At 41.2% G+C, this 23,985-nt stretch overlaps 1 protein-coding gene across 1 annotated transcript in view; it reads left to right on the top strand.

The window, feature by feature from the left end:
• The first annotated feature begins 7,692 nt into the window (after nt 1–7,692).
• DNTT (DNA nucleotidylexotransferase) overlaps nt 7,693–23,985 on the top strand; it is a 162,329-nt gene continuing 146,036 nt past the window's right edge. The window contains exons 1-2 of the mRNA XM_075258488.1: nt 7,693–7,892; nt 19,951–20,125. Of these exons, the coding sequence (XP_075114589.1) occupies nt 7,693–7,892; nt 19,951–20,125 (375 nt within the window). The remainder of the gene's footprint in view (nt 7,893–19,950; nt 20,126–23,985) is intronic.

Raw genomic sequence — 23,985 nt, 5'->3', positions numbered from 1 at the left:
ATATTCTGTTGTAAAATGCAAATTTTCTTAAGCGGATGGGAATAAATTAAGAGGGAAATTTTTTTTTTTAGAAAGTTTGAGTCATAACTACTGGTTTGCCTATTTGTACATTTGCATAAGTGTGTATGGAAGTGTCGAACTGACCTGCCTTAGGTCCACCAGAGGGAACAATTATGAGAACCTACTGTCAATCCATACAGAACCTGTACACATTTATATTTCACTACATCCCAACCTATTATTTATAGATTAACCCATAAGAACTATCCCTAGAAAATAGTAATTGGCCCCAAAACATCTACAGTTGGAGTTGTTTTTGGCTAGTCCATTGGGGTTCATAGTTGAGATTGAACCTGGTCTATCAAAGGATCTTCTGATGGCCAAGTCCAACCTTGATCCAAATGATAAATCTTTGCTTATTGTTTTGTAGTATTGAGCACAAATAATGGTCATAGAGGTTTTTTTTGTACTGTAGACACTTATTTGACTTCTACGTAGGATCTACTCGATCTAGCCTTAAGAGTCCAATGGGCTATTTTTGAGTACACGCTCATATAGTTATCAACCACTGGGTAGACTTGCCAAGTTGACTGCTAAGTTCAGAATAAGTGAAGGTTTAACAACTTCCTGATGTCTGACGTAACTGTACATCATAATGCTGGGCAGGAGTTGAACCTGTTTCACACTATAGAAGTTGAAAGTTCAATTGGACATTTTTCACGGTTGTCTTGCAGTGGAAGGGCACCCGGTTTCTCAGATCCCTCACATATCTGTATGGAAGGATCCATGAAAAAAGGCAAAATGAAATTATGGTGGGCATGTGATGGACAGACGAATCTTGGCTTCAATATAAGACCAAGATTGTGCCCGTAGCCGACATAGATTTAGAGATATAATTGGTTAAAGTGAAGGTGGATATGGTCGTTGCTTCACTTTAACCAGTATATAGGAGAACACGAGCAGCAGGGGGAGAAAATGATTTTTATTGCTGTTATTCTGTTGCTTCAGATAACCCCAGGTCAGGGAATATCATGGGCGATCAGAAGCATAGTTGTATTTTAACACTTTATATGCTGTGGTCAATGTTGACTGTAGCACACGAGTCATTATACATAAAAAATTAAAAAAATTAAATACAAAATATAAAAATATAATATAAAAATATTTTCCCCCATGCTAATGAAAAAAAAAAAATAGAAAACACAATTGGCATCAGCACATCCATAACAAACCCTACATTATTTATTCTACATGATAAGCCATAAAATTCAGGTGCCAGAATTGAGGTTTGTTTGATCATCTCATCTCTCAAAAACAAAAAATTCTAAAAACTGATCGCAAAGGATTATGTACCCACAAAATACAAGGTCTTGTAAAGGTCTTGAAATAAAATGTAATAATAAATTCAAAATCTGTAATAAAAAAGTGACAATTTCAGGAGGAATTTTGCAAATTTAATGTAACTGTTAGGTCGTTAAGAGGTCAGAGCCCCTTCATAATTCAGGAACACCTTAGGCCAGTTGGGAACTTTATTAAGACTGGTGTAGAAGCTGCTCCTGATTCCCTGTCTGTTCTGGAGTGCTGCGGTATCTTCAATCAGAAGATCGGTGGAGGTAACAGGAGACTGACCCCACCAATTTAATGCCAATACCCTATCCTGAGGACTGATCTTCAGTAGAGATGAGCAAAACAGTTAAAAATAAACTTGATTTGAACCAAATACTACAAACATTTTGGGATCAATCTGAACCCGAAACTTTTTAGGTTTGTCACTCCAGACCCCTGACTAAAGGCTTATGGAATTGGCATGCCCCACATGATTATTGGGCCTGTGATGTCACCCAGTAGACTTGAAGAGGATGTCAATGGCGTTCTACCCACCACGAGGATGCCTAGGAGAGGAGAGGTAAGATAGCTGTTTATTATGTGTTCGAGTACCCCTTTGGCCTTGGCCTATAATAGACTGGGGTATGAAGCGACCCCAAAATATATTAGTTTCAATTCCGATTGATGACACATTTATTCAATGGGAAAAAATCTTTGGGCCAAACCATCTGATCCCGAAACAAGATAAATCTTCAGTGGTTTATCCTCAAAATTAAATTACAAGGCAAGGAAGGATAATTTATGGTGCAAATTATGCCAGAATTTTGCTTTCTGCTTAGTAAATCTCCCTCACTGAGCGGTATATGTAAAATTATTCGAAGTAAAAAGTGAACTTGTTGCTCATTGAAACCAGATAAAAGGAATAAAATCTTAGTGAGATTGACAGTAACCTACCCAACCTCCATACTCAACACTGGATCAGCCATTTTCTCAAGGTCAGGAGAGAATTTAGTTTTCAATGTCCATAGTAACTGGTTGTGCCATGTAAACAACTTCTACTCGACTTTTACTGGCGATATGTGACACTTTAAATGGCTCAAGTTGCGATGACTGTCAATAATTTTCTGTATTCTTGTATTTTATTGTTGCCATCTGTGAAGTTTTATCATCAGCTGGAAGTGCATCATGTTATTCCCTGGTCCTGGGTGTATGTAAAAAAAAAAAATTGCTGTGTCCTATCAATAAAAAGTTATGGCACCGCTGAAAACAAATTACAAGCTGGAGAACTATTAAATGTATGCAGAATGGAAGTCTCATATAAATGGAAATTCCTGCCAGTTTCATCCAGACTGTCAACCCTTTATAGGTGTATTGTTATTGGTGTTCTTCAATTCCAAAAAGTTTGTTCAAGGTGGGCACAACGAATGTTGACAGACGTGATGACACAAGTGATGTCATTGCCTTTAGGGTACTTATAGAATGTAGATGATAATTCGCAAAGACGAGTTTAAGTGAAGTCATGATGAAATTTTAGAGTTTTATCTTAAAGGAGCATTAGTGTCTCTGGCATGACATGAACGGCTGTAATACCTTCTTCCACCTGCGGTTGTGCTGTAGGTAGATTGAACACTTTCTACTGGACTCCTCTATGGATTACCACTGATCGCTGCTGGTTACGGGTATGGGAAAACAAATTATTTTAGAAATATTTTAAAGTGGGGGGGGTCCAAAGATGAAGGGGGTTCTAATAAGAACGAACCATCTAAATTGACAACTACAAAGGAACATATATTGACACTGTATAGGATATGTAGACTAGTAGGTGGCTTTGGAATGTGTTAAATTTAGGTTAAGTGCTGTTTTTAACTGTGTGTTTGTTTGTGGTTTATAGAATCCTATGTACAAGTGGAAGTGTAGGCAAATATGACGAATTGCTCTCACCACATGAAGTTTTTGATGTAATTTACAAAATCCACCTGCCCTAGACACAATACACAATAGGTCAAACAATATGCGGAATGAAAATGCCACTTATAGGGTAACCTTACCACTTATGCGACACAGATACCTGACCTAGATCTGTATGTCTTGCTTTTGCAAGAAGTCGTTCCATTTTGGTGCACGGGGGGATAAGAAAGAAGCATAAAGAGAGCAAAAGTGCAAATCTAGACAAACGCGTAGAACAGATGAGCTTTGTTTCCATGAAACAGCAGTTGAATTTCGCATTTTGCAATCTGTCTCCTCCTTCTCAGAATCTTATGCTTTCGTGCCATCTGTTGCTAATCTTCTGCCTCTGTGTGCGTGTAGTGCCGGCCCGTTTCTGGCTATTGAACTAGATTATAATTAGAGACTGGGGACTTTGTACGGAAAAAAAACTTTTGCAGATCATAGGAGTCGAGAGGAGAAAGGGCTGACTGAGTCACAAAGAAGAGGAAAGGCAAAGACTTAGCTTGTATGTCGTATACCTTAAGATGCAAAGGTCAGCTTTTAAAAATAGCAGACATCCCTCAAAGAAATTTTTTTTAAAATTGTGTTTTTGGAAATTACATTTTTATCCAACTGCTGTTTTACATGTAAATCCGGATTATTTGCCTCGCTGTACGTGTGCCATTTACTTGATCATCTCTTGCAGTGATGGAAATCAGCTTCATGTGCACTGACTTAGGGCTAGTTCACACGTGAACTGCCCGCGCGGGTTTTGACACAGAGAGAGACGCGGCGAGCCGCGTCTCTCTCTTGTCAAAACCCGCCCGCCGCGACCATCGCTGTCGCGGCTTAACCCTCTGCTGTCGGCTCAAATGAATGAGCCGACATAGGAGGGAGCTGCGGGGGGCGGAAGCCGCGCGACTGAGACTGCGCGGCTTCCGCCTGAAGAAAGGACATGTCCTTTCTTTTCTCCGCTAGCAGCAGCTCGCCGCTAGCGGAGAACAGAAGCCCGGCGGTCTCCATAGACCACCATTATAAGGGGAGGTTTTGGACGCGAAATCCGCTGTCAAAAACCTCCCCTTATACTCACGTGTGAACTAGCCCTTAGGCCCCTTGCAGACCCTTGGTGTGGGTCAGTGTGCTATCCGTGGGTTTTACAGCAAGGGCAAAGTGGAAGGGATTCTAGCGAATCACATGCCTACTTTCCGGTAAAAACCGCTCTGCGGACATGCCGCGATTTCAGAAAGTTTTGGAGATGACAGCATGTCAAATATACCTATGGAAATGCTAGTGGTTCCCTCATAGGTATAATTGTAACAGAAGGTCCGTGAAGGAAAATGGCGTGTACTTTCTGTCTAAAGAGCTGCAGGAAGAACTGCAATGCATTGCCACCGCAGGTTTTTCCTGCAGCGCTTCTTTGCAGCGAGACGTCCCGTGGGGCCTTAAAAATGGCCTATGGCAGTTGCATGAAACAATATTCTTGATGAATCCACCCCCCATAAGTGCCTCATGCTCTGGTGTTTGCCAAAAATAATACCCCTTGAGTACTTGCCACTTATATAATACAAAGAAACTTAATATATGTCAGCGAAAAATGCTTCTTTTTCCACTTTACAGGCTCTTTTCCTCCCTCCAAAACTCTTCTCTCATTCTATAATATCTGCTGAATCTGTCTTGGACTCACCAGACAGACTGTCATCGTATTGAAAAAAATCCAATTTGAGATCTATTGAGAGGTGATAGGTGGAGAGAAGTCCTCTTTAAGAAGTCCATTCAGTGCACACCTAAGCCGTGGAGCCTGAAGGGGACCCAAAATCTACACCGCTACATAGGAAGGCACCTCTAATATAAATGGTGGGGGTCCTAGTACTGATTTGCACTTGGGGCCTAGAAGTTTTTTACTACATACTGTATATTGCCCTTGCTAATACATATTTGCCAACTTTCCTGAGATGTCTAATGATTTGCTCCTGCATCTACCAGGCTCTCGGACATATTGTACACCACGAGGGCACTTTATGTGCCGGTCATGTCACAATATAGGCGGTGTCACGTCCCTGGTCATATAAAATTTTCACCCTTTCTCCAACAAGCCAACTTCTAAAAGTGGGCAAGTATGTGACAACATGAAACAGCGGCGGTTATCATCATGACATGTCATAGTCAAGATGTCGTAGTCGGGATGTCATAGTCAGGTAGTCAGGATGTCGTAGTCAGACACGATACCGTACGTTAAAACTTTGGTTACATTGAGCAGAATGATAACAAACACATATAAGATGTATAAGATTCATCGTACGGATAACACAGCTCTAGATCTAAGTTCTTACAAAGCTTTACCATCAAAGGTTGTAGTCAGGTAGGAGGTGAATCATTTCTTCGGTGTATACCGCGTGGCGCAGAGACAGGCTTCTTGTAATAGGTATTCAGCTACTTCTTTTTATCTGTGGATAAATTTACTGTGCTGTGTACATTAAAAACACCCCAGAAACCCAGAACCGCGGCGTTGCCGCTATATTTTAGCATTCATTTAAATTATGAATCTATCCCACCGAGACAGCTCCCAAAAGGATGAGGCAGAACGTCAAAATTATTTCTAAGCACTGAGACACCATGGAGAGAGTGAAGCAATAATAGGCAAAACACTTAGCAACAAATATAAAGCGGAGACTCCACGAGAAATCACAAGCATCTCCAAGGAGCCATAAATAACAGAAAGACTGTACAAAGTATGACAGTGAGAAGAAAGGGAACAGCGTCAGTGAAATGGAGAGGAGCTCTTTATTTTATCCTGCGACAAGGACAACACGTTCTCAAACAAACATGTTTTTACCTTACAACAATCTAAGACGTATCAATCTCTCCTATGACAAATTATCAGCATGCTCAAAGGGGTTATAACCCAGCGAAAAGTACAAAGGCGCCGCAGGAGCATAAAACTTTCAAAAGGCACATAATATATTCATTGATGTAATGTCGGGATGTGGAATACAAATTTTTGTTTTGGAGATAGTTGGGGATTTGGTTTTGCTAATAGGTAAAGGAGTATCTGCCATTATATATAACTTGTGACATATAAGAGGATTTGATCAGTCGGGGATTGGGGGAGGAGACCCTAGGGATTGCTCAAACGATGGGACAGAAATGGTCAAGGAACGCCAAAAAAAATTGGGTATGCAAGGTTGGGTTCACACCAGCGCTCGTGCTCCTTATGGGGATTCTGTCCCTGATTCCGCTAGGAAAATGTGGAAGCAGGACTTCTCTCTGCATTTTTCGTGAGGAAATTGGGCAGAAAGCCAGCGGACCCGATTATAGTCTATGGGGTTCGCAGGTTTCTGTGTTTCACCTCTTTTTAAGTGGATTGGGTTTCCGGCGCAACCAAAGAACACAAACCCAAGCACTAGTGTGAACTGAACATAAAATGTGAGCACAGGAGCACAGAAGAACAAATAGAAGGCTTTCTTAGGGTTGACAGGTTAGGGGGTATTCCCACTTGTGCCCCTTTCTGCCCACTAGGTCTCCGTTCATTCATTTGAATGGGTCTTCAAAGCAAACTGCCAGTGCAGCCTCTCCTGCATGTCCGACATCGTATCCCTTATTTACATGTACCAAATTGTGTGACTACTCAGTAAGAAGGATATACCATCTCAAAATGGAACTCCCCTGGAAATGAATGGCGAAAGTAGTGCATGTTCAGCCACCTCTCCAATCAGAGTGACGGTGTTTAGGACCACCTTCTGAAGATCCTACTTCTGGGACCTATCGGATATTGATGGCATATCCTGTAGGAAAGCCATAAATGTCTTAGATGGGCCTACCACTAAAAAAAAGCTCTCCATCCAGACAATAAAATAAGGCTAGAACTCCAGGGTGACCTATAGAAGAAGGTCAATGCAGGAACCTAGCTATAGCGGTTTAATCTACCAGGTTCTGGAGCTTCAGTCGGCCCATTGACCTCTCTACAACATAAGAAGATATCAGCATTATACATAGCACATGACAAGTGGGGCCCCATTACATACTTTGCACTGGGGCCCAGTCGAAGGCTGACCATCTATGTAGGTTGGTCATTTTGGTTTGCTACTTGTTGAAATATGGCGTCTCTTGTCGACTTTGAGATCTTCGCTTTTTATATAACATAACAGTGTCACAGCATCACATTACAGAAATGCTTGATATAGAGATTTCCCCCATGTTCTTCCGTGTAACTAGGCCAGTGCCGTAGATTAGAAAGAACATCTGTTAAGATATTTACTGATATAAAATAATTCTACTTTCTGTTAAATGTAGAGAATATCTCTGCAGATGTACAAGATCTGGTACAAACAAACCACCAACCTGCCAGGAAAACTGAACTACATGGGTGGTGGAGATAGAAGAAAGCAGCTGCCAGGAGGAGAGTGGGCACAGTCAGCACTGCACTGGCATTGAGCTGATACCATGGACCTAGCCACACCAGCCCTGATGCCTAGAAAAAAGAAACCCAAGCTTGTCCATGTTACCTCTTCATTTTACCGCTACGAGGTCAAATTTAAAGGAATAGTTTTGTATCTTTTGGAGAGGAAGATGGGCACAAGCAGGAGGAATTTTCTGATGGAACTTGGAAGGAAAAGAGGATTCCAAATTGAGAATGAACTAAGGTAAGAATCTAATACATTAATATATTCCCAACAACAGGGACACCTTCATTTAACTGTAGAGTAGGCAGCTTGTATTCTGTCCGTAAAACAGCAGGCACAGGCTGACATGTCTACTGACCAGCTACAAAGACACCAAGAAGGTTGAAATTCCCTACAGCCTTGTACGTACGGTTATGTGTACTTTGTAGCAATACATTATATGGTATATATTGTACACCATGCTGCACAGTGTTCCACCCATCCTGAGACTGACCCCTTGGTAGATTAAAGGGGATTTCCAGGGAGATATTGATAACCTATGCTCAGGATAAGTCATCAATGTCAGACTGGTGGAGACCTGACACCTAGGGCCCCTGCCAGTTACTTTCAGTAGCTGATGTATAGAGAACAGAGCTGGGAGCAGATAGCGCTGTTCTCCGTGTAGTGGTCATATTGAGTTACTGCAGCTTAGTTCTTATGGAACTAAAGTATGGAGGACAGAGCTGGAAGCAGATAGTGCTGTTCTCTGTGTAGTGATCATATTGAGACACTGCAGTTTAGTTCTTATGGGGCCAATGTATAGAGAACAGAGCTGGATGCGGATAGTGCTGTACTCTGTGTAGTGGTCATGTTGAGTTACTACAACTTAGTTCTTATGGAGGCAATATATGGAGCACAGAGCTGGAAGCAGATAGCGCTGTTCTCTGTGTAGTGGTCATGTTGAGTTACTACAACTTAGTTCTTATGGAAGCAATATATGAAGAACAGAGCTGGAAGCAGATAGCGCTGTTCTCTGTGTAGTGGTCATGTTGAGTTACTGCAGCTTAGTTCTTATATAATTCAATAGAACTTGAAACATATTGATTTTAATCCATGCTCATTCCGGGTTTATGAGTCTAGGGAGCGGTTTCATTCAATGATTGACATTCTTTGCAGTATAAGTGTAGTTGTCAATCACTATGTCAGACTGCCCACTGGATTGTGTAGTATTGTTTACAATACAGCCGCTGGGCTACTTACTGGCTGCACTTTTACTAGGGGCACTGCAGTGGTGTTCCCTTCAAGTCAATAGGATACAAATGCACTACCCATAACCACTGCTACTAAAAGTACAGTATGGCATATGAGCAGCGCAGTACCCAGCTTTCTAAACAATGCTGCTTGCCCCTAGAAACAGCTGATCTGTGGGGGTCCTGACAGTTGTACCCCTGCTGATCTAAAATTAATGTCTTGTGAAGTGGAAGTGAGTTTTGGGATAGGTCTGCCTGTAAAGCGGAAGTGCGGAGCAGGTCTCCTTCCTATGGCCACAGAGTCTCAGTGTGCCTCCTGTCAATCTTGGTAAGAGGCCCAATCAGATACAACCAGTGATTTTAAGTGGACAAAGAAAGTTTTGGTCTTTTTAACAATGCAGTGAATTTTGGTGGATGCAAATAGAGGGTTCAGGGTCTGTCATTGTCAGAGCAACAAACTGAAAAGTGTGAATCTAGTCTTACTCATACAGTACTGTAATGAATGACTGGTTGGATGTATAGATCAATATTATTATCATACGTATACAACATTAAGTGTAACAGGATCAAAACTTTCCCTGCTTATCTTGTTTGTGGTCACTCACAATTACAGAAGTACTATACATCACTTGGAGAACACAATAGCTACTGAGGGGTCACAGGTCAGAGAGGGGAAACCTTAGGACACAGGGGGTTGCAGACAGACAGCAGCAAGTTTAGCAAGGACTTTGCTAATAAAACTGATGTTTTTCTCTGCTGACCAGTGGCCCCCTGAGCTCATTGGATCCCGACATCTGCCCAAGTTTGCCGAGTGCTGATGCCATCCCAGTTTCTAAAGGATAGGACATCAATTTAAAATACATGAAAAACTCCTTTAAGGATAACTATCGATATCTAAAAGTTGGTAACCCTTTGAAGTTCAGAACAAGGCCTAAATCCCATAAGTAGGTTTCACCTTCCGGGACAATAAACAGAAGAAAGCAGGTCACGTTGTAAGTTGCTGTGTACAATTTGGAAGCATCTGTTATTTTGTACTTTTTATCTAGAGTCTTGTCTTTTTCGCTGTGTTTAGCTGAGGGAGCTTTATATATTTTGTTCTCTTTGCCAAATAGCAGACACAGCTGTACAGGTACCGGGGGAGCACTGCGATCAGCAACGGCAGCGCTTACACTACTACGGTGCGAGCTCTGGATATGGCAATATTCCCAGTCTTGCCGCCTGTGTATCAAATTAACAATTAATGCGAATATTTTATATAATGTAGATAAACCACAGGAAACAGCCGTTCTATCTCCAACTGATTTTTCTTACAACAGGAAAAATCATAGCGGGTTGTGGTATTTACTGGAGACGGTAACAAGAATGACTGCCGGATCGTAACAAACATTAAACTGAAGTTTCTTATAGGGAGGGATATTGTGAAAAGACGACTTAAAGGGGAGGTTCATATGTTGTGTTTTTTGGATCAAATTCTGCAGTTATCGATATATTTTAAGAGCCAGAGTCAAAAGTGAATTCAAAGGCAACAATACATAGAAAGGAAGGATTTCTAATTCTGGATGTCCTGTGTACTGGTATACATCTCTGATAATCTTAGAAGTCTACAGACTGGTGTATATGTATGTATGCAGTATATTGTCCGCTTTGAATTTTTCCATGGGTGAAATAGGGCTTTGTCCCACCCTCACTGAGCTAGTATGGGATCTCCCGAACAACCAGTTGAATTTGTCACATGGACAGCCATTCATCTGAATCGATAGTCACTCTGAGGGAAGGGTATAGCTCACTGAATCTTCCTCCAACAAAATGGGAAACCATTTATTTGGTATGCAATTCTATATGTGTGTCTGACTACGACTTCTCCTGGAGATACAGTAACGGCTGACTGCTAGCTTGTAGGAAAGGAAGAGGAAGAAAGGAAGAAAAGAAAGAAAGAAAGAAAAGGAAAGAAGGAAGAACAGAGAGAAAGAAGAGAGAAAATGGAAATGATAGAAGAAATGAAGGGAAGGAGTTGAAAGAGAAAGGAAGGAGGGAAAGGAAGATGGAAGGGTAAATGAAAGGGAGGCATGGAATAAAAAAAGGGAATGCATATAAAGAAAGGGAAGAGAAGAAAAGTAAATGAAACGGGAGAAAAAAGAATAAATAAATTGAAGGAAAAGGGAAGGAAAGGGGAGACCTAAATCTTTGTTGGAATGAAGAGAAGCAATAGAGGAAAGGAGGAGAGATATAAGCAAAGCAACGGAGAAAGGAAGGCAATGAGGGAAGAAAGGGAAAGAAGAAAAGGTAGGAAAGAATGAAGGAGGAAAGGAGGGACTTAAACTTTTCCTTGTATATGGTGTGTTATCGCACAGTTTATTCTGAAGATTTCAACAAAGAGAACCCAAAATTCAGCACCTTCTCTATCTCTGTTCAGTAGATTCTACATCCCTGTCTCTGCCCCTGTCCAGGGGTTTCTGTGTCTCAGTGTAGCATATTCTCTATCTCTGTCCAGCACTCTCTTTATGTTTAGTGCATTCTCTTTCCCTGTCCAGCATATTACTTGGCTCTGTCCAGTGCATTCTACTTCTCTGTCTCTGCCCCATCCAGTGGACTTTCTCTCTCTGTTCAGTGCATTCTCTCTCTGACCAGTGCTTTCTCCATCTCTGTCTCTATCCAGTGTATTCTCTGTCTCCTACATTCTACATCTCTGTCTCTGTACCTGCCCATAGAATTCTCTGTCCAGTGCATTCTCTATCTCTGCATCTCCAGTGCATTCTCCACCTCTGTCCAGCACATTCTCTCTATCCAGTGCATTCTCTGTCTCAGTCCAGTGCTTTTTCCATCTCTGTCTAGCATGACTCTCTGTCTTTTTCCAGTGTATTGTACTTCCATGTCTCTGCCCCAATCCCAATGTTTCTCCATCTCAGTCTCTGTCCAGTGCATTGTCTGTCTCTGTCCAGGGAACTCTTTTTCTCTGCCCAGTGCAATATGTTTCTCTATCCAGTGCATTCTCCTCCTCTGTATCTTTCCAGTAAATTCTCTGTCTCTGTCCAGTACATTATATATCTGTCTCTGCCCCTGTCCAGACGTTTCTCCATCTCTGCCTTTGTCCAGTGAACTCTTTTTTTCCAGTACAGTATCTGTGTCTGTCCAGTGAACTCTATTTCTTTTTCTGAAGCATTCTCAATTTCTGTCTCTGCTCAGAACATTGTCTGTCTCTGTTCAGTGAAATCTTTCTCTGTCCAGTGCATTCTCTGTCTCTATGAAGTGAACTCTTTTTTCAGTACATTCTCTGTCTCTTTCTCTGTCCAGTACATTCTCTGTCTCTGTCGTCTCTGTCCAGTGAACTCTTTATCTACTGCGTTCTCCATTTCTGTCTCTGCCCAGCACAGTCTTTTCTCACTTTCTAGCCAGAATAGAACATTTTCTAAAGCCATTGAAGGAAACTAGACTTATTTGTGAGAAAAGCTTTTAAAAAATATCACCTCGGATTGAAAGCGTTTCCTAGGAGGAATAAATATATCTTAAAATATTAATATTTTCATGACTTTTTATGAACTCATTAAGAATAAGAGAAATGTGCACAATTTGTTCTTGCTGGCAGGTTAGATTTACTCTACAAGAGAAATGGCTGAGGAAACATAGAAGTGCTTTTCAATAATAAAAAATCAGCACAAAAGCAAAAATTTCCATTCGAGATCGGCGGCAGCGACACATCTTTGTTGGAAGTGGGAGATTCATAAATTAACAAGGACTCCTGTTGTCCAAAAGCTGTTCCTTTAATTATTCATTATTTACTGAGAGATTCGCTTGTACATAAAATAGCGGTGTACAATTATTCTGGTTATGGAATCTGCTGTTAAAAGAGAAGGAAATTATAGAGATTGGCAATGTGTGTGTTACCAGCTGTTGCCCGCAACTCTCACAATACTCTGCACCAATCACACCTGCTGCCGAACTGCACGGCATGCTGGGATTTGTGCTGATTTGCATGGAAAGAAGATTATGGTAAATAGTGAGTAGGCAAAGATAGCGCATTATGGCAACTATGGCCTTAGTGATCAAGTTTAAAAGGGGTATACAGCACTAGAGATATATTCCAATGGATTTATAACTCTGTATTAAAGGGGTATACAGCACTAGAGATATATTCCAATGGATTTATAACTCTGTATTAAAGGGGTATACAGCACTACACATATATTCCAATGGATTTATAACTCTGTATTAAAGGGGTATACAGCACTAGACATATATTCCAATGACTACATAATATATCTGTATTAAAAGGGTTTTTTCCATTGGAGGAAGATTTTTGGTAAATGGCTTTGTACAAAGTTATAGTCTTGAAGCAAAAAAGCAGAGCTGGATCAGTAATCTAACAACCCTGTAGTTATGCAGTGAAGAAGCAGAGCTGGACCAGTTGCATAGCAAAGCTGTAAGTATTGCAGGAAAGAAGCAGAGCTGGACCAGTTGTATAGCAAAACTGTGGTATTGCAGGGAAGAAACAGAGCTGGCCCAGTTGTATAGAAAAGCTGTGGTATTGCAGGAAAGAAACAGAGCTGGACCAGCTGCATAGCAAAGCTGTGGTATTGCAGGAAAGAAACAGCTGGCTCAGTTGTATAGCAAAGCTGTGGTATTGCAGGAAAGAAGCAGAGCTGGACCAGTTGTATAGCAAAGCTGTGGTATTGCAGGGAAGAAGAAGAGCTGGAACAGTTGTATAGCAAAGCTGTGGTATTGCAGTGAAGAAACAGAGGTGAAACAGTTGTATAGCAAAGCTGTAAGTATTGCAGGAACGAAGCAGAGCGGGAACAGTTGTATAGCAAAGCTGTGGTATTGCAGGAAAGAAGCAGAGCTGGACCGACCAGTTGTATAGCAAATTTGTGGTATTGCAGGAAAGAAGCAGAGCTGGACCAGTTGTATAGCAAAGCTGTAAGTATTGCAGGAAAGAAGCAGAACTGGACCGACCAGTTGTATAGCAAAGTTGTGGTATTGCAGGAAAGAAGCAGAGCTGGACTGACCAGTTGTACAGCAAAGTTGTGGTATTGCAGGAAAGAAGCAGAGCTGGACCAACCAGTTGTATAGCAAAGTTGTGGTATTGCAGGAAAGAAGCAGAGCTGGACTAGTTGCATATCAAAGCTGTAAGTATTGCAGGAAAGAAGCAGAATTGGACCAGTTGTATAACAAAGCTGTGGTATTGCAGGAAAGAAGTAGAGATGGACTAGTTATATAGCAAAAGTTGTGGTATTGCAGTAAAGAAATAAAGATGAATGGACCAGTTGTATAACAAAGCTGTATGGGCTTGCAGTGAATAAGCAGAGCTGGAACAGTTGTATAACAAAGCTGTAGTCTGGCAGCAAAGAAGCAGAACTGGACCTATTGTATAAGAAAACTGTAGTATTGCAGGGGAGTATCAGGGGAGTCAGCAAAAAACTGGGAAAGTTATTTAGAGAGAGTACAACAAACACAGAGCCTTGGGTACTAAGGGGGCATTCACACGGAGTAATGCAGCCCTGATTCTGGCACAATAACTCGCGTAAAAATCAGCACTGCAAAATAGAATCCCATTGACTTCAATGGGTTCCATTTAACGCAGGTAGCACATTGAAACCAATGGGAGGCTTTTTAACCTATTGATTTCAATATGTTATGCGCGTTAAATCTAACCCATTGAGCTCAATGGGATTCTGTTTTGCAGTGCTGATTTTCATGTGAGTTGTTGTGCTGCGTTACTCCGTGTGAATGCCCCCTAAAACAATCACAGGCAACTGGGTAAGGAAAGTATCAGGATAAAATACCCCGCCTAAGCCCTCACAGGCTCTGCATCTCAAACTACTGACTTACTGCACTAACACAGCCAAGATTTGGCTGGTAGGCATCATAACCTTCAAGCAATAGCCATGTGGCAAATACAGATGCCATACACAATCTTCCCTAGCAACACAGTACAGAAAAGAAAGATGACTGCTGGGTAGAGAAGTAGGATCCTGTATATTTAGATTCCTTTAGATACGTTTTGCATCTGTTTGTGCCCTGTGGTATCTGGCTGTGGCCTTCACTGCCTTTCTTAATGGGTTGACAGTTTTCAGCTGTGCTGCTCCTCACAGGCTGGGTTATTGGTTTCTTGCTTGTATCCATAAGGAGGAGGTGCCAAATGCTAAGGCCAGCCCACGCAGAGCCCTGTGCTGACATGCTATCAATTGCTGGGGAAGTAGAACACAGTGGCATGGAGGTACCAGAACAGGGAATGTGGTTTTGACCCTGTGGTTGTACAGAGGAATCTGACCTGATACACCCTGGCAGTATCTGCAATGAGCCATATAGAAAGTGTTAGAGAGTAATTAACCCCTTGAAGACTCATAGTGGCATAATAGGACAAGCTGAGACACTTGACATGACAGCTGGTAAAAATTCCCAGAATTCCCCCAAACTCTGGCCCTGGTTATAGGGCCACTGTGACTATTTGAGAATCACATGATAAATACATGGAAAGGACTTGTGTAGAGCAGATCTTGGGTGAAAGAGCTTCCTTCCACCAAATGATATCAAAGTGGGCATCTCATAGGGTGGTCAAGCCCAGGACAGATCCCTTTAACTGGTTGCCATTCAATGATGAATATGCTAGTCATGCTGAATGCAAGGGCACTGCTAATATACCTGTGGTCCGGAGTGGGCCAACCATTATAATACAAAACTGTACCCCACTTTAATGGGGGGGTCAGAGGAATCTCTGGTCTCTACTATTTATCCCTTTAAATGTCATAATCAAGAGTAATTGTGACATTCAAAGGAAGGGACGGAGGGGGCCCTTACCTTGATGTACCTCCGATGTAGTCAGGGCCCTTACCTTGTATGGTTAGCTAGTCCGATGTCCATACTGTGTATATATATATATATATAAAATAAAAATGCTTACAGAAATAGAATTGTTAGTAGATTATTTTTATGAAATGCTATTTGGGGTAAATAAAATCTCAATAAAAGTTTTTTTTAAAAGTTAAAGAAAAATCAATAATATAAAAATACCTTCAAATTGGTTCTAAAGCATAAAATAAGCGCAAAAGTGAAAAAGTGTCCTGGTCTTCAAGGGGTAAATAATATGGTATTCACCTCGGAACTAGGGTCACACTCTGGGCACGGATCAATGATCTCTGTGTATGGCCTGGAGTCATGTAGACATGTCATTAAAGACAAGGGCAGCAGTGGTGAACCAACGTGACTTGTGCTGGCAGTGGAAGGGTTAATAGAGGAAGAGAAATCAGTGAAGTTTCCAGCAATTAGTGAAAATAAAATTGAAATTAATATGCATGTGCAACCTTGTTTAATGAGAACATGTACAGGATCTGGTATCATTGCCGCCTGGTCTAACATTACTGGATGCTTTGGATGTTTCCAGCAGAGGGCAGCATCACTCTCACAGTACATGAGAGTATACAGATGTAACATGCTGTCAGCTCTGTGATGAGGACTGGTATCTGGGTGTATTATGGGCTTAGCTATAAGGTGCTGTGTACACTGTTTATCTGGACAATGTATAACTCTATCAATGCAGTGAGAATACAATGTACAATACTTTGCAACATCTCATAGGGTTTTTGATCACTATCTGCACATAGGTATAAATCCTATTAATATTATACAGGTGAATGTTTGTGAGTTTTTGGGTTTGTGGGTTTGTGTGTTTGGATATTTGGATGTTTGTTCCTCAATCACAGCCAAACGGCTGAATGGATTTGGGTGAAATTTCACACACCGACATATTTCCCACAAAAGTCGAATAGTCTACTTTTAAATGTGGGTCACTCACCCCAAATTGCCACCGTCACCCTCCAAACACCCCTCCGGGCTCGGCTGTACAAGCTGGCATTCTGCCAGCGCTGGTCTGTCCATGCTCCTCCTATTGGTGCAGGGCAGGCTGTGGGCGGAAGTTACGGGTTATAGCTAGTATATATATATATATATATATATATATATATATATATATATATATATATATATATATACATACAGTCCTATGAAAAAGTTTGGGCACCCCTATTAATCTTAATCATTTTTAGTTCTAAATATTTTGGTGTTTGCAACAGCCATTTCAGTTTGATATATCTAATAACTGATGGACACAGTAATATTTCAGGATTGAAATGAGGTTTATTGTACTAACAGAAAATGCGCAATATGCATTAAACCAAAATTTGACCGGTGCAAAAATATGGGCACCTCAACAGAAAAGTGACATTAATATTTAGTACATCCTCCTTTTGCAAAGATAACAGCCTCTAGTCGCTTCCTGTAGCTTTTAATCAGTTCCTGGATCCTGGATGAAGGTATTTTGGACCATTTCTTTCTACAAAACAATTCAAGTTCAGTTAAGTTAGATGGTCGCCGAACATGGACAGCCCGCTCTCAAATGATCTGAAAACAAAGATTGTTCAACATAGTTGTTCAGGGGAAGGATACAAAACGTTGTCTCAGAGATTTAACCTGTCAGTTTCCACTGTGAGGAACATAGTAAGGAAATGGAAGACCACAGGGACAGTTCTTGTTAAGCCCAGAAGTGGCAGGCCAAGAAAAATATCAGAAAGGCAGAGAAGAAGAATGGTGAGAACAGTCAAGGACAATCCACAGACACCTCCAAAGAGCTGCAGCATCATCTTGCTGCAGATGGTGTCACTGTGCATCGGTCAACTATACAGCGCACTTTGCACAAATAGAAGCTGTATGGGAGAGTGATGAGAAAGAAGCCGTTTCTGCACGTACGCCACAAATAGAGTTGCCTGAGGTATGAAAAAGCACATTTGGACAAGGCAGCTTCATTTTGGAAACAAAAATTGAGTTGTTTGGTTATAAAAAAAGGCGTTATGCATGGCGTCCAAAAAGAAACAGCATTCCAAGAAAAACACATGCTACCCACTGTAAAATTTGGTGGAGGTTCCATCATGCTTTGGGGCTGTGTGGCCAATGCCGGCACCAGGAATCTTGTTAAAGTTGAGAGTCGCATGGATTCCACTCAGTATCAGCAGATTCTTGAGAATAATGTTCAAGAATCAGTGACGAAGTTGAAGTTACGCCGGGGATGGATATTTCAGCAAGACAATGATCCAAAACACCGCTCCAAATCCTCAGGCATTCATGCAGAGGAACAATTACAATGTTCTGGAATGGCCATCCCAGTCCCCAGACCTGAATATCATTGAACATCTGTGGGATGATTTGAAGCGGGCTGTCCATGCTCGGCGACCATCTAACTTAACTGAACTTGAATTGTTTGTCCAAAATACCTTTATCCAGGATCCAGGAACTGATTAAAAGCTACAGGAAGCAACTAGAGGCTGTTATCTTTGCAAAAGGAGGATCTACTAAATATTAATGTCACTTTTCTGTTGAGGTGCCCATACTTTTGCACCGGTCAAATTTTGGTTTAATGCATATTGCACATTTTCTGTTAGTACAATAAACCTCATTTCAATCCTGAAATATTACTGTGTCCATCAGTTATTAGATATATCAAACTGAAATGGCTGTTGCAAATACCAAAATATTTAGAACTAAAAATGATTAAGATTAATAGGGGTGCCCAAACTTTTTCATAGGACTGTATATGAGAGAGAACTTTCAACTGCACCGGAATCAGTGGAGCGGCACCTATTAATAATGCAAAGAGTTGGAGTTGGTGAAAGGTTCCCTTTAAAAGGACACTGTTAGGATGGGGTTCCACAGGATTTCCTCCCAGCGCACAGCGCCACCTGCAGGTCAATCCAACTCTCGCCCTCGGCGTCATGCAGTGAGGTGTGTGGAGTCTAAGTCCCATGTTTCCCCTACTGAGCATGCTCGGACCTTTTGGAGCCGCTCGGATTCTAAGTCCCATGTTTCCCTTACTGAGCATGCTCAGTGAGGTCATGTGGGTGGGGACTTGCCTTTTTATAGTTTGAGTTCACGCCCGCCGGGTGCTCACTCTTTGACTAAATTGTCTATGAGACAGGAGTCAGGGCTAGGTTTCGGTGTTAGGCAGGTGCCAGACTAGGCTGATAGGATTGTTTTCCTTGGCCCCAACCAGGGCACTGCCGGTAGGGACCAGTAAAGCTTACTGTACGGACCTCTCCTGACAAAGGGACCTAAGGTCATTTCCGCTGCAAGGCACCTTGCCTGTCTAGGGGCTTCGGAGCAGTAGTCTCTGTTCCAGCCCATGGCGTTGCCAGCAGGAATCTGACGTGGTGTGGCTACGCCTTGATAGTAACGGGCTAGTCAGTTGTCACTAAACCCACTACCCCTTTAGGGGTCTGTAAATACACCATCATCCGTGTATTGACACGGTAGCTCCGAGCGGTTGTGGAGCATTTTTGTGTTGCTGACCAGCGGTGACGTTTAACCCCTGACAGCCTTTACTTAATAGTATCTACACACAGGTGCAGTTTCCCAGTGAGGTTAACTGGGTGGAAGTTGATTGCAGCCTGTTCACACTAGCACTGCACAAACACAACTACCCAGTGCCGTTAACTGGTAGTTCGCATTTCAGCCCGTACACACTAACTGTGCCTGTGAGTTAACTGGTACGGTGTGCATTGCGGCTTTTATAACTGCTGCATTGCTCAGGCAGGCGGCTGCCCTCCTGGAGCCTGTGGACCTCAGCTGCAGTCTATTGCAGTCTAGAGGTTCTGTTGTCCTTTATAATTTGTTTTCAAATATATAGACAGAACCCTAAGAGACACTTATCTCTGTAGGTAAAGAACAAAGATATGGAGGTGTCTTGAGAAGTGTTTCCAATACAGGGTTCTGCAGGGGTGTTACTATAGGCAGAGATCCTTCAATATGGCAAGTACATCAAATCTACAACCATATAATATGGCTTATACCATAGTGGTAACTGCCAGGAATTTGGTTTACCATCAGTGATGATATTGAGGTTCCTGGTGCCAAAGAGGCAGAAATGTGTATGGAGCTTCCAATATCTGGGGAACCACATAGGGTATCTCATCAACTGGCCGGGAAACACTACTACAGGGGTATAAAAATTACTGTGTGCATCCTGAATGGGTTTTTTTGTGGACAGTATTTCATTTAATATTACTATACTGTACATATCTATCTTTCAGAGATTCAGTAACTCATATTGTGGCCGAGAACAATACTGGGATTGAAGTGCTGGAGTGGCTGCAATCCGCAAAACTGACTATGACAAATGCATATCAGATCCTAGATATCTCCTGGTTCACAGAATGCATGGGAGCCGGATACCCCATACAAGTGGAATGCAGACATCGCCTACAGGTAAAGCTCATTGACGTAGATGTTCTCAGTATCAGTAGGACCTCCCCCAAGGAGCAACTCTGTCATATTTCTTTATTTGGTTCTGTAGCTTTAGTTGTTTTTTTTCTGTATTTGTAAATGTTCATTAGCGGTAAAGTCACACCCTAGTGAGAAGGGGAATCATCAATTTATTCAGTTATTTCCAGGAGGAATAACAGAGAAACAAAAATACATCGGTGGAGACTTATCAATAGTGATGTTTCACACTCTATTCTTGATCCTGTGGGCACCAGATATGAAGATGTGCCTAATTCATTAGGAGACATATACTCAATGATTTAGGTGTGTCCGCTACACTCGCAAATCTGCACCAGTAAGATTGCAGAGTTAAACTAAAATTCATGTCAATTTCTGTGGCAAATTATAGTAAATGATCTTGACAATAAGGGATCCCAGCCCTGCCACTAAAACTGCAGGACACTGCAAGAACCCAAGAGAGGTGAGACAATGGGAATTTAATAATTTGTAATTTTTACTTATGTCCCCTGGAGACCCCCGAGTTTGCTCCTCTGGAGATTGTCAAAACGAATATGGCCATCTCTACCAGTGACTTACATCATCTGATCGGCGCTGTCACCCTGAGCATTTTGATGTCTTTTTTTTATCTAAATACGTTCATCCCTTTAAATGATGCAAATTTGAATATACTAGACAGGTGGGCGGTGACACTGCATGACCCCGCCCCAGAGGAACCACTTAGCTAGTATACCTTAATTTGTACAAACACTAAAAGGCTTATAGCTTAGGAATGGCTGAATGCATTTGGATAAATAAAGCACCAAAATGCTCAGGGCGACAAGGCCTATCCAATGAGGTAGGCACCGTCATTTGGCTTTTTTAGACTTTGTGACAGGTCCTCTTTAAATACCACTTAAGAGCAAATTTAGGCACAACCTTACTGTTCAATCCTGGTAAACCGCAAGATATAAAAAACAATCCAGCATTACTAACTAAATTGATAAAAATGAAAAGCAAAAAAAAGAAAATGACCCAAATTATATTTCTTTACTGGTTATTTTTTGCATTGTATTTTAGTGGAAAATGCCCTTTAAATTGCCTTTTTATGATTTCTCTCTTCGCTGGGATATACTCCTATTATCACTGTATTAGCGAAACCTTTATGATTTACTTTTCCGCTGGATTATTTGCAAACAATAGGTCTTTTAACACCAGCATAGGAGAAACAACACGGCAGATGGAGCCATCACTCTTAGGCTTAGAACAATTGCAAGCCAGGAAATGTGTTTTATTTCCCAGCAATGACAAGCTGCGTTCCTCACTCGTAACACCCGCTAAGGAGAAGATGCTACAAAATAACAAAACCAAAATCTAAATTCACCTTGATATGTGAATGAGCGCCATCTTGCAGGAATTCAGGCAGATAGATTGAATATTATCCCTAGAATCCGCATCAGATCTTTGCAAGACTGTAGACATTGCTCCATGGACCCCTAGCCTTTGTCCGGGTTTGGAGCGTCTTCATACTTATCTGTTCTTTTCTGAAGTTTGTAAACTTCCAATCCTCTGAGGATCCTTGTGCCAGATACATTGTATTGCATCATATGCAATGCAAATGAAGAGTGGATCTTCATTTCCCTACAACAGCCGGTCTTATTAATATGGTAATAAGGTCAGCAGTCCCATGCAGGGTTGGCACATGCCTGGAGAAAGTTTCCAACGTAACTTTCTTGTAAACTAGTTTGGTTTGAACATTTGATAAATTTATATGTAAGATATTATGGAAAATAATAAATATATACAATATCATAAATTATTTTTGAGCGTTCAATGAGGAAGATAGTTGGGTAAATTTGCCGTAAGAGTATAAATAGAGAAGTGATTTAGATGTCCTATAAGGCACTGAATAGCTTAGATGACCTTGGGCTTACCAGTTTGGAAAGGGCACAGAGTGTCAATATGGTGGCTATTCGAGTCACAAAGACATTTTGAAGCCAAATTCTCTTGCAGGCCCTGAGATCCCCTTGCTACATGTCTCCCGTGTGTTTCCCATGTATTTTTGTCTTGCTACGTATCTCCCGTTTGTTGACGTCTTGCTATGTGTCTCCCGTGTGTTGGCCTTTCGAGGTGCTCTTGATGGTGGGTTCATAGAAAGCACAGGGACAGGCAATGGTCTTAGCAACATGGAGGAGCTTTTATACAAAGCAGCAGGTTCCACACGTCTGCATTTTACATACATGGACACGAGTGGCTATGCCTCTTCACCTGTTTTTTAAGTCTCTGATCCATTCCACCTTGGCAGTCTGGGGTGATCCCTGGGACCTAGTTCTCTCTTTCCAACCACTCTTGGGGAAATTCAGGAATACCAAATTTTCCTCACTGGCACAGGCACACATATAGGGGCAGATAAACTTGTGCCAAAAACTCCACAAAAACTGGCGTACATGTTTTACACCTCATTTTGGACACTTTCTAAAAGTTTGTGCACCTTGTAGGAAATGTGGGTGGAGCTTGTTGAAAATGGGGTGCAGTTTAATATGCTAAATGGTGAGCCAGAAATTGCGCCAACATTTAGGAAGTTGCAACAAAATTTCATTCATTTCACCAAAATTTATTCAGAAGCTAAGGCACCTAATAAGTGCTGTAAAGTTCCACTAGACAGTCTAAAAGTATATCAGATTATCAAACAGCATCAGACAGTTTAGAAAATTTAGTGCAGTTTAAGACTGTCTAGTCTAACTTTGCAGTGTCTAAAGGTTAGCCAGTTTTAGTTTATATGTCCCATTATGTCTGTTTAGTTTATATGTCTTATGTAGACCTCCAACAATACAACAGAGATGTCATTATCGTGGATGGCCTCTTATCATAATGAGATGACTCTGCTCACTCTGTCACTATCTACACAGCAAAGCCTGACACAAACTACAAAAAATAAGCGGTGCCAGCTTATCATGTCTGCTCTAATGGTGTGTTTGTTGTGTAACTACAAAGTCCAAAAATAAATTAAAGCCCAAATACTACCGAAATTAAAAAATATATGTGTATATATTATAAACATTGACTTTCAATGCTACATCTTCTAAAGTAAATTACAGTATGATGATAGTTATAGTCACGAGTCTGAAGATTTATGACCCCCGGCATAATACCCTGTTGTATTTTACACAATGGCTGCCATCATGGGAGGTAACTAACATATGGAGTGTATATACTGTAGCCGCCTTTGTAAAGGGCATTGCTGAATTTTGTTTTTCAACTTTCAATCCTTAGTGAAGAACTCTATAAATTCTCGAGTGCTTTTTAATCTTGAGAGGTCGTAGCACCCAGTGCACATTATGAGTGAGGTTCCAGGGTTCTATTTCATTTCTATGATCCGTTCATCAAAGCAATGTTTTTCAAAACTTCCCAGGACTTTTCTCATTTCCTTTGGTTTTTCCTAAACGGCACAAATAATTTTTTATGTCCGTGAAAGTTTTCATAGCAATAGCTGGGTTGTACGATTTTATAACCGATGGCTGAGATTTTTTTTTTTACAAATTGTATTATACCAATTTATTTGATTTATTTAACCCTATTTTAGGACTCAATGAACCATAAGAAATATTATTTTGATATTGTTTTTGCACTATGTATCTTTACTAGAAGAAGTGTGTAAAATAACTTCAGTAAAAGGTTATTCTTCTATGAGGACATTATACTGTGTGGGGCACTTAGAGGTCAATATACTTTGTTAGGGCAATAAGGAGGCATTAAAGTGTGTGGGCATTAAGGAGCAATATAGGGAAAAAAAGGAATAGACTGTGTCGAGACACTAAGGGTGAATTCACATGTAGGAAATTGATGTAAAATTTGACGCTGAATTT

This window comes from Leptodactylus fuscus, chromosome 10, assembly GCF_031893055.1.
Source record: "Leptodactylus fuscus isolate aLepFus1 chromosome 10, aLepFus1.hap2, whole genome shotgun sequence".
Taxonomy (NCBI): domain Eukaryota; kingdom Metazoa; phylum Chordata; class Amphibia; order Anura; family Leptodactylidae; genus Leptodactylus; species Leptodactylus fuscus.
This window is presented reverse-complemented; position numbering and strand designations above follow the sequence as displayed.